Source organism: Apis mellifera, linkage group LG6 (assembly GCF_003254395.2).
Source record: "Apis mellifera strain DH4 linkage group LG6, Amel_HAv3.1, whole genome shotgun sequence".
In the NCBI taxonomy this organism is placed as follows: domain Eukaryota; kingdom Metazoa; phylum Arthropoda; class Insecta; order Hymenoptera; family Apidae; genus Apis; species Apis mellifera.
The window spans coordinates 5,302,174-5,314,732 of record NC_037643.1 but is presented as its reverse complement, the minus strand read 5'-3'; the positions used below and the strand labels follow the sequence as shown (position 1 = coordinate 5,314,732).

The 12,559-nt window shown below is 25.6% G+C and overlaps 1 protein-coding gene across 11 annotated transcripts in view; it reads left to right on the top strand.

Moving 5' to 3' along the window:
* The window catches only part of LOC411673 (dystrobrevin beta), a 19,281-nt gene extending 6,722 nt beyond the window's left edge, over window positions 1-12,559 (top strand). The window contains exons 1-18 of one of the 11 annotated variants that reach the window (XM_026441183.1): window positions 2,952-3,066; window positions 3,143-3,307; window positions 3,821-3,996; window positions 4,157-4,373; window positions 4,554-4,636; window positions 4,733-4,884; window positions 4,996-5,104; window positions 5,488-5,654; window positions 5,747-5,874; window positions 5,966-6,064; window positions 6,169-6,250; window positions 6,664-6,702; window positions 6,799-6,917; window positions 7,610-7,775; window positions 7,908-8,206; window positions 9,759-9,904; window positions 11,373-11,432; window positions 11,963-12,559. In XM_026441183.1, the coding sequence (XP_026296968.1) occupies window positions 4,342-4,373; window positions 4,554-4,636; window positions 4,733-4,884; window positions 4,996-5,104; window positions 5,488-5,654; window positions 5,747-5,874; window positions 5,966-6,064; window positions 6,169-6,250; window positions 6,664-6,702; window positions 6,799-6,917; window positions 7,610-7,775; window positions 7,908-8,206; window positions 9,759-9,904; window positions 11,373-11,432; window positions 11,963-12,225 (1,944 nt within the window). In that variant the 5' untranslated portion in view covers window positions 2,952-3,066; window positions 3,143-3,307; window positions 3,821-3,996; window positions 4,157-4,341 and the 3' untranslated portion in view covers window positions 12,226-12,559. Of the gene's footprint in view, window positions 1-2,951; window positions 3,084-3,142; window positions 3,308-3,820; window positions 3,997-4,156; window positions 4,374-4,553; window positions 4,637-4,732; window positions 4,885-4,995; window positions 5,105-5,487; window positions 5,655-5,746; window positions 5,875-5,965; window positions 6,065-6,168; window positions 6,251-6,663; window positions 6,703-6,798; window positions 6,918-7,609; window positions 7,776-7,907; window positions 8,207-9,758; window positions 9,905-10,015; window positions 10,167-11,283; window positions 11,331-11,372; window positions 11,433-11,962 lie in introns of those variants that run through there. The other 10 variants (XM_016912766.2, XM_016912765.2, XM_026441181.1 and 7 more) reach the window with 10 other exon arrangements.

The window sequence follows — 12,559 nt, the reverse complement described above, 5'->3', positions numbered from 1 at the left end:
ACGAATTAAAGAATATCTTATAATATAATGATAATAAATATGTTAATTTACCGCATGATTCATTGAATTATGTTTTAATTCAAAACTTGTATTTCATATATTCTTCAAATGAAAAGAAATGATAAGAAAATATAATTATAATATTTCTTAAAAATGAAATCAAAATGTAATAAATACAAGAATATTTATTTTTCTTTTTTTCAAAAGAAAAAAAGAACCAACTATTTTGATTAAATATATTTCAATACAAATCACTGTTTCACTTTTTTAGTAAGATACGCAGACATATTCAAAGATGTTTCCGGATCATATTTCGTCAGAGTCGTGAATTTACCGTGAAAGAATAATCCGTAAAAGTAAAAATACATGGCGGCAGAGCAAAAACAGCCAGAGACATCACTCTCTCGGAGCACAGATGTAATGCTCCAACCTTTTTTCCCTTCCCTTTTCTTTCACTCGATTTCCCTTCCTCCCGGCACTTTTCATTTTAAATGCACCTGTCTCCGTTCCATTTTGTCAGACAACAAACCGACGAGTCATTTTTCCTATCGATTTCCCGCTTCGTTGCATTAAGAAATGTTAGTTCTCGAAGGTAATGGCGGTGAAACTCATTCCCAATCACGCGAGATTTTGGAAGGGAGAATTGAAAGAGAATCGACAAAGTTCGAACAATTTTGAAGAATTAGTTTCACGAATTAGTTCTCTCTATTTAAAAAAAAATGCATCAAAAATGTTTTTTATTATTCATGTCCTTACTCTCAATCATGATTTGATCTCTAATGTGCTAATAATCTCTTTCTTCATTGATCTCAATGAACTTTTAATATCATTTATATCGTGTTATGCCTCCTCTCTTCTTTTGAAATTCAATTTTTATCTGAAGTCTTTTTTTTAATAATTTTTCAAAAATAAGAGCTTAGGCGAATTACAATCATCATATAATTATAATGATAATTATATTAACTTACATTATATATTTAATATTTATTATTTTCGTTACACATATATTACAAAAAGAATCTCAGATAAGATTTTGTTCAAGTAAATAATTTTATAACGAGCTCACCCGTTATATATACATTGTTTGCCGTTGTCGGCCGCTTTGATGTGTTTATATAAATAACTGATAAGAAATGGTCGCATAATATACGCTAAATCATACGGATATACACGTATAAAAAAATATTCAATGGTCATTTAAATATCAAAAAATTTTATAGGAATATTTCAAAGATTAAAAATCGATTATATGTATCAAAAAGAAAAAAAGAAAAAAAAAAAGAAAGAAAGTCGCGAGTTTAAAACATATTTCATTAAATTAGAATGGAATTAATCAATTCATTCATAATTTTCTAGCGAGACATTAATTGCTTTGATTCACCAATCGATTCTAATTGTTCCTGCAATATAATTTGATTTCTCTTATCGTCTTAAACGATATCTCCTATTAAGCGAGCGATTATTGAATGGTTTAAATTAATAACCATTGGGTTGTGTTTCGCGGGATGTATTTCAAATAAAAGTAATTGTCGTCCTCGTTTTCACGATTTCTTTGTTATCTATGCAAACTTGGTAGGTCGTACTCGAGTAGTTAACTACTCAACGATTCGAACAAACGTTTAGGAATTTTAAATTGAAATATTGGCTTTGTGAAGTAATTGAATCGATATTAAAGTGCGCGGTAATTTGCAATATTTCCAACAAACACGGTTATATTGCGGACAATTGGAAGATGAGGAATTAGTAATAGTTCGAATATATTATTTTTATTTTATTTCTTGAAAAAAAAAATAAAATCATATTTTGAGTAGCATTGGATAAGAAGAAATCTATTAATTTATAATGGATTTATAATGATTAAATTAATTTGTCTTTTTTTTTTTTTAATTCATTTATTTCATCAAGTATATTTTAATTATAGAAATTAAAGAAACAACTCTTTTTTTAAATTGATTTGTTAAAAGTTATTGGAAGGTCGAAAATTTCTTCGTAAGTCGTTATATATAGTTTCGACGCGATTTCTGATCTTAATAACATCAAATTAATTGCACAATGCTTGATTCACTTGAATAGAGTGAAACTAATCAACAACACAATGAAGCTTACTACTGCAAGTAATCCTCGAGCGGTAGATGCCTCAAATATCATCAAAATCTTTGAAATATTCATAGACTCATAATGAATGAAGAAATCTAAGAAATCTCTTTTATTTATTGCTCTGACATTTAAATAACTGATTAAAATGCATATAAATTTCATTTTCATTGGGTAGTTAATTATCTACGAATAAATTTTATTTTATATATGCAAATTTATGGTTCTTTTGTGATTTTTTTATACAAATTGAAATATCTGTGTGAAATATAGTGAATCTAGAATTTAAAAGTCCAATAAATCTTTCCTTATTGTTTTAAATTTAACTTTATGCATTTTTCTAATTGTAGCAAAAATATTTTCATATATAATTTAATAATGATTATATTAATAAAATTATATTGTACCAATCAATTGTCAATCATTAAATATTTAAATGAAAAGAATGATTATACGAAAAACTTCAGTAGAAATTCATTTCATTATTAAAAATATATTTTATTATTTAATTTATATTATATTTATATTATTATATTGCATTATTTTCTTTTTCGATAATTTTTATATATTTTCAATTATGTACGCATCGTTAAGAAGTATATTGTTAAATAAAAGAATATTTTTATTATTATTTTTTATAATTATTTTTTAAATATATATAACTTAAATTGAAAATATTTTTTAAATTCATAAAGAAATTACATGTTTAAAATTTTTCTCTTTGCCACATTTTGTTGTAATTAACATTTGAAATTTCATGAAAGCAACTAAAAATTCCGGTTGTAGGAAGTTTAACAAGCAAGTTTTATAATTATGAGTCAAGTTAACGAGCGTTGATGACTAATCGACGAATGACCTTCGTTTTACTACATGTAACTTGTATAATGCAAGAAACAACTAAACTCGCAGTGCTTTCAAAGATCTTACGAGAGAAAATCGTGCTTATTTTATTATCAACAGTTATAATAAAATGTGTTTTCAATATTTCAGTAATTATCACTACAAAATTTAATTAACATAATTTTAATTCAGTTTTATTATATTATAGATAAAATGGCGGAGGATGGCGCAGGAGGGTCGGGAAATAGCAGTACCGGAGAGGCAAGTCGGTTGCAGTTATTGCAAGAAATGCGACAGCAAAATTTTGATACCATTCGTTTTGCATCATACCGTACTGCGTGCAAGCTGCGATTTATTCAAAAGAAAGTTCATTGTAAGTACGAAATTTATAATGTATAATTATTAAAAAATAACAAACACGATTCGAAAAAGAGAATTAATAAGATTCAGATTAAAATTTTATTTGATTAACTTTTTGTAATCAGATTTCTATTATTATATATTTCTAGAATATTATACAATATATATAAGATCATTTTTAATTCAAGAAATAATATAAAAAACTGGAATCAATATTTTAATAAAAATTAAATAAAAGATTAATAGGAAGCATCAAAAAATTAATAAGTACAGGAAAATAAGAGCAATAATACAAACTATTTTATAAATGGATTAAATTTATGAAATTTTATATACATTTTCTTAATTTTAAAAATCTCTAAACTAGTTATCTTCAGAAATTATCATATTACTTATAGTATTGATACTAGATTGTTATTAAATATAATATTAATTAGACTGAATTACTACAGAATCCAACGTTGAAATATTATTAAATTCTTAATCACTTATTAATCAAATATTTAGAATACTATGTTTCAACCAGGTACAAGAAATCCCTTATTAAATATTTTATTTGATACCAAGAATCTTTTGCCCTCATCATCTACTTGGTAACTCCTAGATTCCATTAATTACTTGGTGAGAAGTTTTATAGACTGCTTGAGGTTACAAAACTTTCAGTACTATGGACGAAGAATCCTTTGCTTTATCATGTACTTGGTTAGTAACTCCTAGGTTTTATTGACCTCTTAATAAAATGTTTTTTCGACTATTTGAGTTTACAAAACTTTTACTAGCACTTGATAGTGCTTAATGTTATATTATGACTCAAAAAAATCATTTCATTTTCGATAAATTAAACATTTTCTGTTCTATACAGTACACAATGTGGACATATGGAACGTGATCGAAGCATTTCGGGAAAATGGTTTAAATACATTGGAACCATCGAGCACGTTGGGAGTTTCGAGACTAGAAACTTTATTGTCTTCCTTATTTCATGCCCTTAATAAACGAGTGCCTGTTTCGCAACAAGCAAAAGTCGACGCTACAACTGCACTGTTAATGAATTGGTTAATCGCTGCCTATACTACAGGGTATACATAGATTAAATTATAAATATTCTATTTTATATTCTCTTTCAATTGTTGCTATTCATTTTTCAAATGAAAGTAATTTAAATTAACATGTAAATTAACTTATTGATAATAATTATATTTATTAATTATTACTTAAATCATTAGAAATTAAAAAATAAAAAAAAACACTTTTCATAGGGAAAACAATAAAATATCCGTTTTTTCGGTGAAAGTAGCATTGGCTACGTTATGTGCTGGAAAACTCATGGATAAATTTCGATGTAAGTGTTCTTAACTTTTATTATTACATTACACAAACTCTTACTATTGTTACAAATTATTTTAATTAATTAATTTGATTTACTTATCTCGAGCAGATATATATTCGCAAATATCGGATAGCAATGGTCACATGATACACTGGAGATTTTCCGAGTATTTAAAAGAAGTTCTATCGTTAACAGCTGCGGTTTATGAATCCCCATCATTTGGATATTCTGAAGGTCTTGCTAATTCAATATTTCCTCAAGTGAGTTCATTAAAATGAATTTCTGTTCCGTATATTGTCGATAACTAGAAAACTTTTTTAAATTTAATTCGACTTGGAAATAAATATCGTGGATATCACATCGTGTTTCAGAATTCGAAAGTCACGGTTAACGATTTTTTGGATACGCTTATGTCTGATCCAGGACCACATTGTTTAATTTGGCTTCCATTATACCATAGAATGGCTGCTGTTGAAACAGGTAATTTTGCAAATTTTAATTAAATTATTTCCGAATTAAAAAACTTTATAATTATTAAAATAATTATTTAATATAAATTGAAAAATAATTTAGAATATTTTTAGAGTATCTACTTTGAATTCTTTCAAAACATGGAATCAAATTTATCTGTTTTATGATTATATGCTTTCAGTAATTCTAGACAAAGTATATCACGTTTCATTTTCCTTCAGCAAATATTTTAACAGAGAATAAAAATTATAAATGATGTGTTTCTTATATTTCATATAACATCATAATATCAAAAGACTTTTAATGTCAAAAAATAATTCTTTAATATATTACTAATTATTATTATTACAAATGTATATTATAATTGAGTTTTTTCATATATGATCTTTCAGTGGCCCATCCTGTCATGTGTGATGCATGTCATAAAGAGAACTTCACCGGCTTCCGATACAGATGTCAGAAATGTCATTCATATCAACTTTGCCAAGACTGTTTTTGGCGCGGTAAAGTTTCGGGAACACATAATAATGATCATGAAACAAGAGAGTACAGTAGTTTTGTACGTGTTGAACAGAATTTTCAAAATTTTTAATAAATGAATATTGATATATTCATATATATACTTTATATCATATTTTTATTGTTTTATAGAAATCACCGAGTAAACAAATTGGTCATTCCTTACGAAAAAGCTTTAGATGCGTGCCTGAGAAAGGGAAGAATAGTTTACCGAGATTTCCAGAACAGCCCGAGAAAACATTAGATTTATCCCACATAGTGTGAGTGTTACCATTATCATATTCAATAAATATGTATAACCATCAATATGAATATGATTCTTCAATCAAAAATAAATTATCTGCATTGCAGTCCACCATCACCTTTACCATCTCACAATGGTTTTCCAGACCCAGGTTTTATGGCACCTTTTGATTCTGGATCAATGGATAGCCGTTCTACTTTAAGAAGGTGAGTATGAAACAAATCAAAATTACCACAGCTTATACTAAATGTGCACGTCACAATTGTATTTATTTTTTTTTTATATTTTTTTTTATTCATACAATATACAGTATGGATAGTTCAAGACTGGATGATGAACATAAATTAATAGCACGATACGCACAAAGGTTGGCTCAGGAAGCTAGGACTATGGTAAGATTTTTTATTAATTCTAAAATACTAACGTTTAATGTTTGTTGTTTACTTTTCTATACAACTATATGGATATACGTTTAATATTTTGTTTTAATATTATAACAATTATGTAATTTCATATTGCTTGCATAAAAAAAAACCATAATATATTAAAAATTATTCAAAGTTAATTTATACAAATTGCTTTTATAATTTATAATATCTATAATATATATATCTAATAATCTATAATATATATATATTCTATAAGATTTGTAGGAATATTTAAAACTATAACTACTTTGATGTAGTTTCACGATAAACGCATGAAATATTGCACGAAACCTGTGGTTGTCAGATTAGAGCAACAAACGTAATTAAACGTTCAGCTGAAACTTTGTGTGACTAATTTTAATTTTATAACTATACAGCCTCGTGCCGCATCTAGAATGTCGCAAGCTGATCAAGCAGTAAGTATGCGAAATTTTAATTATCACTAGTATAATTTTCATGTAAAATTCAAATTTTTTTACAAATAATTTGAAAACACGAATTCTATGTTACAGGGTAGGACACCATCAGATGCTAATTTAGCATCATTAGATGCCTCGAGAGCACAACGCGAACTTATATCACAATTAGAGGCAAAGAACAAGGAAATAATGCGCGAGATTGCAAGGTTAAGGTATACCTGTGTCGTTTATTTCCTTTATATCAAGCCTAAACCTCGAGATCATCCTGTCGAACCATCCTAGGATCATGCATGTTAAAAAAAACATTCTGTTTCGCTTGAATCATTTTGGTTGCATAGAATATATATATTAGTGCTGAAGACATCACAACAATAAATACTAACATAAATACAATTTTATTTTCTTATATTCAATTACATTTATATTTCATTTATATAACTCTATGAATTCCTTAGAATCGAAGTGTTATAAACCTAAAATGATTACTAACATTGATGATTTCCTGCTTGTAATGTCGATATTTTTTTCATTAGTTTAAGAATTTCCTATCATTTCGTTTCTTTTCATTTTATTTTTAATTCATTTTTAATTCATTTTTAATTTTCGATATAATATAATATTGATATTATGTTATTCGTAAATTTGGAATAATTAAATAAATTATTTTGTTCGAATACAATACAATAAAAGTTACTTTTAAATTGTTTTAGTTAAATATTAATTTTGTTTTTGAAACTAAGAGATTCATTAGATTCACATACAGACACTACATTAATAATATATTCTCGCTTCAGCTTTGAATAGTAGAATGGAATAGTAGAATGGAATATCTGGTACAAAAGATATTCCACCTTTTGTTTTCAATTTAATCTTTATCATTAATTAATATTGAATCTAACTACAGGAGACAACAAGAGATAGAAGCAGCTGGTTTGGAAAATCCTGCATTAATGTCAGAATTGAGAGCTTTGAGGCAAAGAAAGGATGAATTAGAAACTCATTTAGCAACATTACAAGATTCTAGAAGGCAGTTAATGGTACAGTTAGAAGGTTTAATGAAAATGTTAAAGGTATTATTTAAAAACAATTCATTATTTTTTAAAAAATATTTAAACGTAATATAATCGTAATATAATGTTCATTAATTTTTTATTGATTAATTTTTTATTATTATGAAATCATAACAATTTTTATTATTGTAGAATCACCAAGCGTCTCCGAGATCAACACCGAATAGTTCACCACGAAGTACAAAATCACCACCTCTACCGCCTGGTGCAGTACCAAGTAGTAGATCAGCCCCACCAACTCCAGGTGGTCCACTTTCTACAACGCCACAACAACAACAACAACAACAATCACAAAGTCAACAGCAAATGTCTCAAAGCTATCAGAGTCCTGTTCCAACAACATCAGTGGCGAGTGTAACCAATAATACCATGCTGGGAACAATACAAAATCCTATTCCAGATAACTTATCATGTGTTGGAGGTGATGTAAGGTAGGCGCGCATATGAAAAATTTGTGTTAGAAATCAATAAAAAAAATAGTCAAGGATAAAAAGTAATATTACAACAGAAAAATAAAATTACAATCTTTGTATAAAAAATTTTATTTTATTTTCCACTATTAAATAATTTAGAAGTGGTTTTTGAATTTAGGTAAAATTATATTTAAAGAAATATTCAGAAATACATGGACAAGTTTTAAATACATATATTTATAAAAACAAGATAAAATGTGTTTCTTGTTTTTATTAATATTTTGTAGTACTATTTCTTGTCAATATATTTGTGAATTCTGTATGTAAGAATCCTTTGTACAAAGATTTGTAACGTATTTAGATATCAAAAGAAATTACTTTTATATAAAGTAATTTTATATAAAGAAACAAAATTTTATATATTATCGACATTTACTATGTATTCTAAGCCATATTAAAAAGTCACAACTTGTACATGTAGTAAAAAATTATATAAGTTAGATGAAGAAATCAGTCATTTTATAAGTATATTTATCAATTTAAAAAATAACATTATTAATTAATAATTTTATTTATATATTATACACATTTATTTAAAATTGATTTCTTCGAAATACACAATGCTAGTTATGATAGATATGTAGCTATATTTTATAAAAAAATTTGCACAGTAATTATAATTTTAATTGTTGCATGCGAATATTATGAGAATGCATTCTTGAGCAACTAGTAACAGGAATAAGTTTGGTACTAGTTGCGTAATTCAAGATTTTCACATTTTGAAATATTTTTACATTGATTATATTGCATTGCAAATTCTAATTGCATTTTTTTTTGTTAAAATTACACTTATAAGTCATTGCTTTTTGCTATTTTGTGACGCTTTTAAGCTCTATTGAATTTTTATGTTATCTTAATTTTTCCTCATGCATTTAACTGATGAAATATTAAAGGCATGTGTATTTAAATTGAATGAGATAACTGGCATTAATGTACCTTATAGAATATTTTGAGATATTTTACTATATGTTAGAAAAATGTTGTTACATTTTACCTTTATATAGAATTGTACAATTATTGTCTACATTATTTTTTTTAATAAATTAAAGTAATTTCATGTATTAAGTATCTTTTATTTTCAGTTGTATATATTATTTTACCTAATTTATAATATACTTGTACAATTTAAAAAAATATATTTATTTATATACAATAATCTTATTATAATATATCTTAACTACATAAAATTGAAATTTTGAAAAATAATACATAAAAATTAAAGTTTTAAAAATAAACACTAAATTAGTAACATTCTATATATAAATTTTAAATATAAATAAAATAAGAAAAAAAATTTATTATCATCACTGCTTTTTTTTAGTGCATGTTTATGCTAGTAATATTGTTAATTTAAAATTTGCAAATATTCCGTTTAATTTCAATATAATAAATATAAAAAAATATATTCAACCCAAAATGCTTGCACAATAAGCGTGGCATGTCACGATTTTGACTTAGTTTTTATTTGGAAGTCGCTTTATGCAAAGAAAATAGAGATTTTCGATGTCAGGTCTGCGTTCAGGACAAACAGCTTGCCAGGAAGTGGTTCCAGCAGTGCGAATAATAGCTTGGGCCGATCCTTACGAAATGACTTATTGGTAGCTGCTGACAGTGTTACTAATGCCATGTCAACACTCGTGAGGGAATTGAATTCGGGTATGTTATTATTACACATTTCAATATACTTTGCATCAGAAATGTATGCAAAATACTTTGGTAGTTCAAAATGGCACAAAAATTTGTATCTAGTTATCATTTTTAATATAGGTCTTCAATAATTGTATATTTGATATAGAAATGTAAGGTATAGAAATGATTAGTCCCTAAAATTAAAAAGTTATAACCAACGCGAAGAGGTAATGATTAATATCTCATAATTTTAAAAGAAAATTTATCAATGGACAGGTATTTGTGAGTAGTTTAAATAAGTAAAATAATCAAAAAATTATTACCAATGTGTATGTTTTTATTTTATTCGTAATTGATTATAAGATTATAATATGGAATAATTTGTTTCAAGTAAATGTTTTTCGTAAATACATTTTCTCATACTATTGTTCATATTAGTGTAAACAGGCATGTTTGGCAGTATTTTCTTCTATCACATCGTTAGATTTTATAGCATGTAATAATGCATTTCCCTATCCGTTTTTAGTGAAAAAATTTTATGAACTTATTATGGAACTAAAACTCAAATAAAAGGTAAATTACTATTTATATATAACATAATAATAATAACAAAATAATAAATTAAGCTATGTTCAATTTTTTATATTCTTCATGAAATTTTCACTAATATTTATATTACAAGAAAAATAAATAATTTCATATTCGTATTTAATATTAACAAAATGAAAAAAATAATATATAACTCTTTTTAAGTATTAAATACGAATCATATGTTGAAAATATTTTAAAAAAGTCATTTTATATTAATTGGCAAATTTAATAAAAGAATAGAAAAATTTATTAAATATATTCACAATAATTTTTTTAATTTATTTTAAAAATTTAAAACACATCTTATAATAATTTTATAAATTACTCAATCTTAATAACATATTTACAAATGTAAATACTTAATTTCTGCCTTTTACACAATTTGCCTGTTGTAATTCTTATTTTCTTCTTATTTAGTATAGACTTAGCTAAACTTAGTCTAGAACTAGCACAGACTACACTACACGTAAAACAATAAATGTTCATTTTAAGATAATTCATCATTTTAATATTAATTAATTTAAAAATAATCTGAAAATAATTGAGTAAAAATTATTTCATTTTTATATTTATTACAAAATAAAAATAACTTTTAATTTCTTAATTGGTATTTTGAAATTTATTATATCATAAATTCTTTTTGTTTTAGATATTATAAGAGTTTCAAATTAAAAAATATAAAAATATTATCAATATTATTTATTAAAATAATTATCACTATTATAAAAAAATATTTTATTAAAATTTAAATATAAAATTTAAATGTGGAGCCCATATATAAAATATTCCATTTGTATTTAAATTTTGGCAAAAAGATAGATATTTCCATATACAAATGACACTTTAGACGTGTTGTGGAATGTGTGTGATGCACCCCCTGTGAATGTATCCTGGTGCCTTGCAGACTCAGACCAGGAGGATCATTCTCACAACTCTGGCCGAATTAACATCAGAAAGCCGTTAGGTAAGAGTTTATTAAAATTTCAAATATTCTCCTATATTTTTATATTCTCACAAGCATTTTTTAAACATTATATCACATGCTTTTTCGCATAAATATACTATAATTATTATATTAAGCAAACAAGTTAGTAAATGTATTTATTATTTCAGAAAGTTAAAGTATTGATTAAATTACAAGTAAATATCAGGTATTTTTGTATTAATTATATTGCCATTACTTTTCATTAGAAATAGATGATCAATGGCTTTATTTAATTATATGTACATTTGTAAAATACATAAGCAATTATATATAAATATATATTTGTGGACAAATAATTCTTTTCATTTCAATTGTAAATAATAGTATTGATATAATAATGTAGATAAGCATTATCGTTTAAGTAGACATATAGAATTGATATTGATTTTATTAGAATTCTTTTTTACACGGAAAATCAAAGGATGAACTGTTAAAAATTTATTTGCATATAAGAAATCAATTTATGATCTCTAAATTAATTTGTATAACTCAAAACGATTCATCTTCAGATTTCGAGGCTGGCGAGGATGGCGATGATAGTAGCGGTGGTGGAAATTCTTGGAGAGAAGAACTTCAACGACGCTATCAACAAGAAAATGATTTTTTGGCTGAATTGCGTGCACGTAATGTTAATATTTCGCAGACACCATCCGCTACACCATCCAGTGAGCAAGAACAAGAAAGGGGAGAAAGAGAAGAGGCAGATGGAGAGAAAGAAGATGAAAATGAAACCAACTGGACGGAACCGGCAAAGAAATGGGTCAACCGATAAGTTTATTACATGTCATATTTATGAATTTTAACGACTTAGAAACTGCTATCAAATGGAAAAAAACGCAAATGAGTTACTGTAGTTCCACCAATTATGATGGATATATATATAGATATATATTATATATATATATATATATATATATATATATATATATATATATAGGTGTTAGTATGAAGTATAATCAGTATGACATTAGATTTTGGACAATATTTAAAATCTTACATTTCCAAAATTGTTTTAATCAAAAAAAAAAAAAAAAAGAGAGAGAGAGAGAAAGAAAAATAAGAAAAAAGACATAAATAATTATCAGCTCAGCAGACCGAAATTCAAA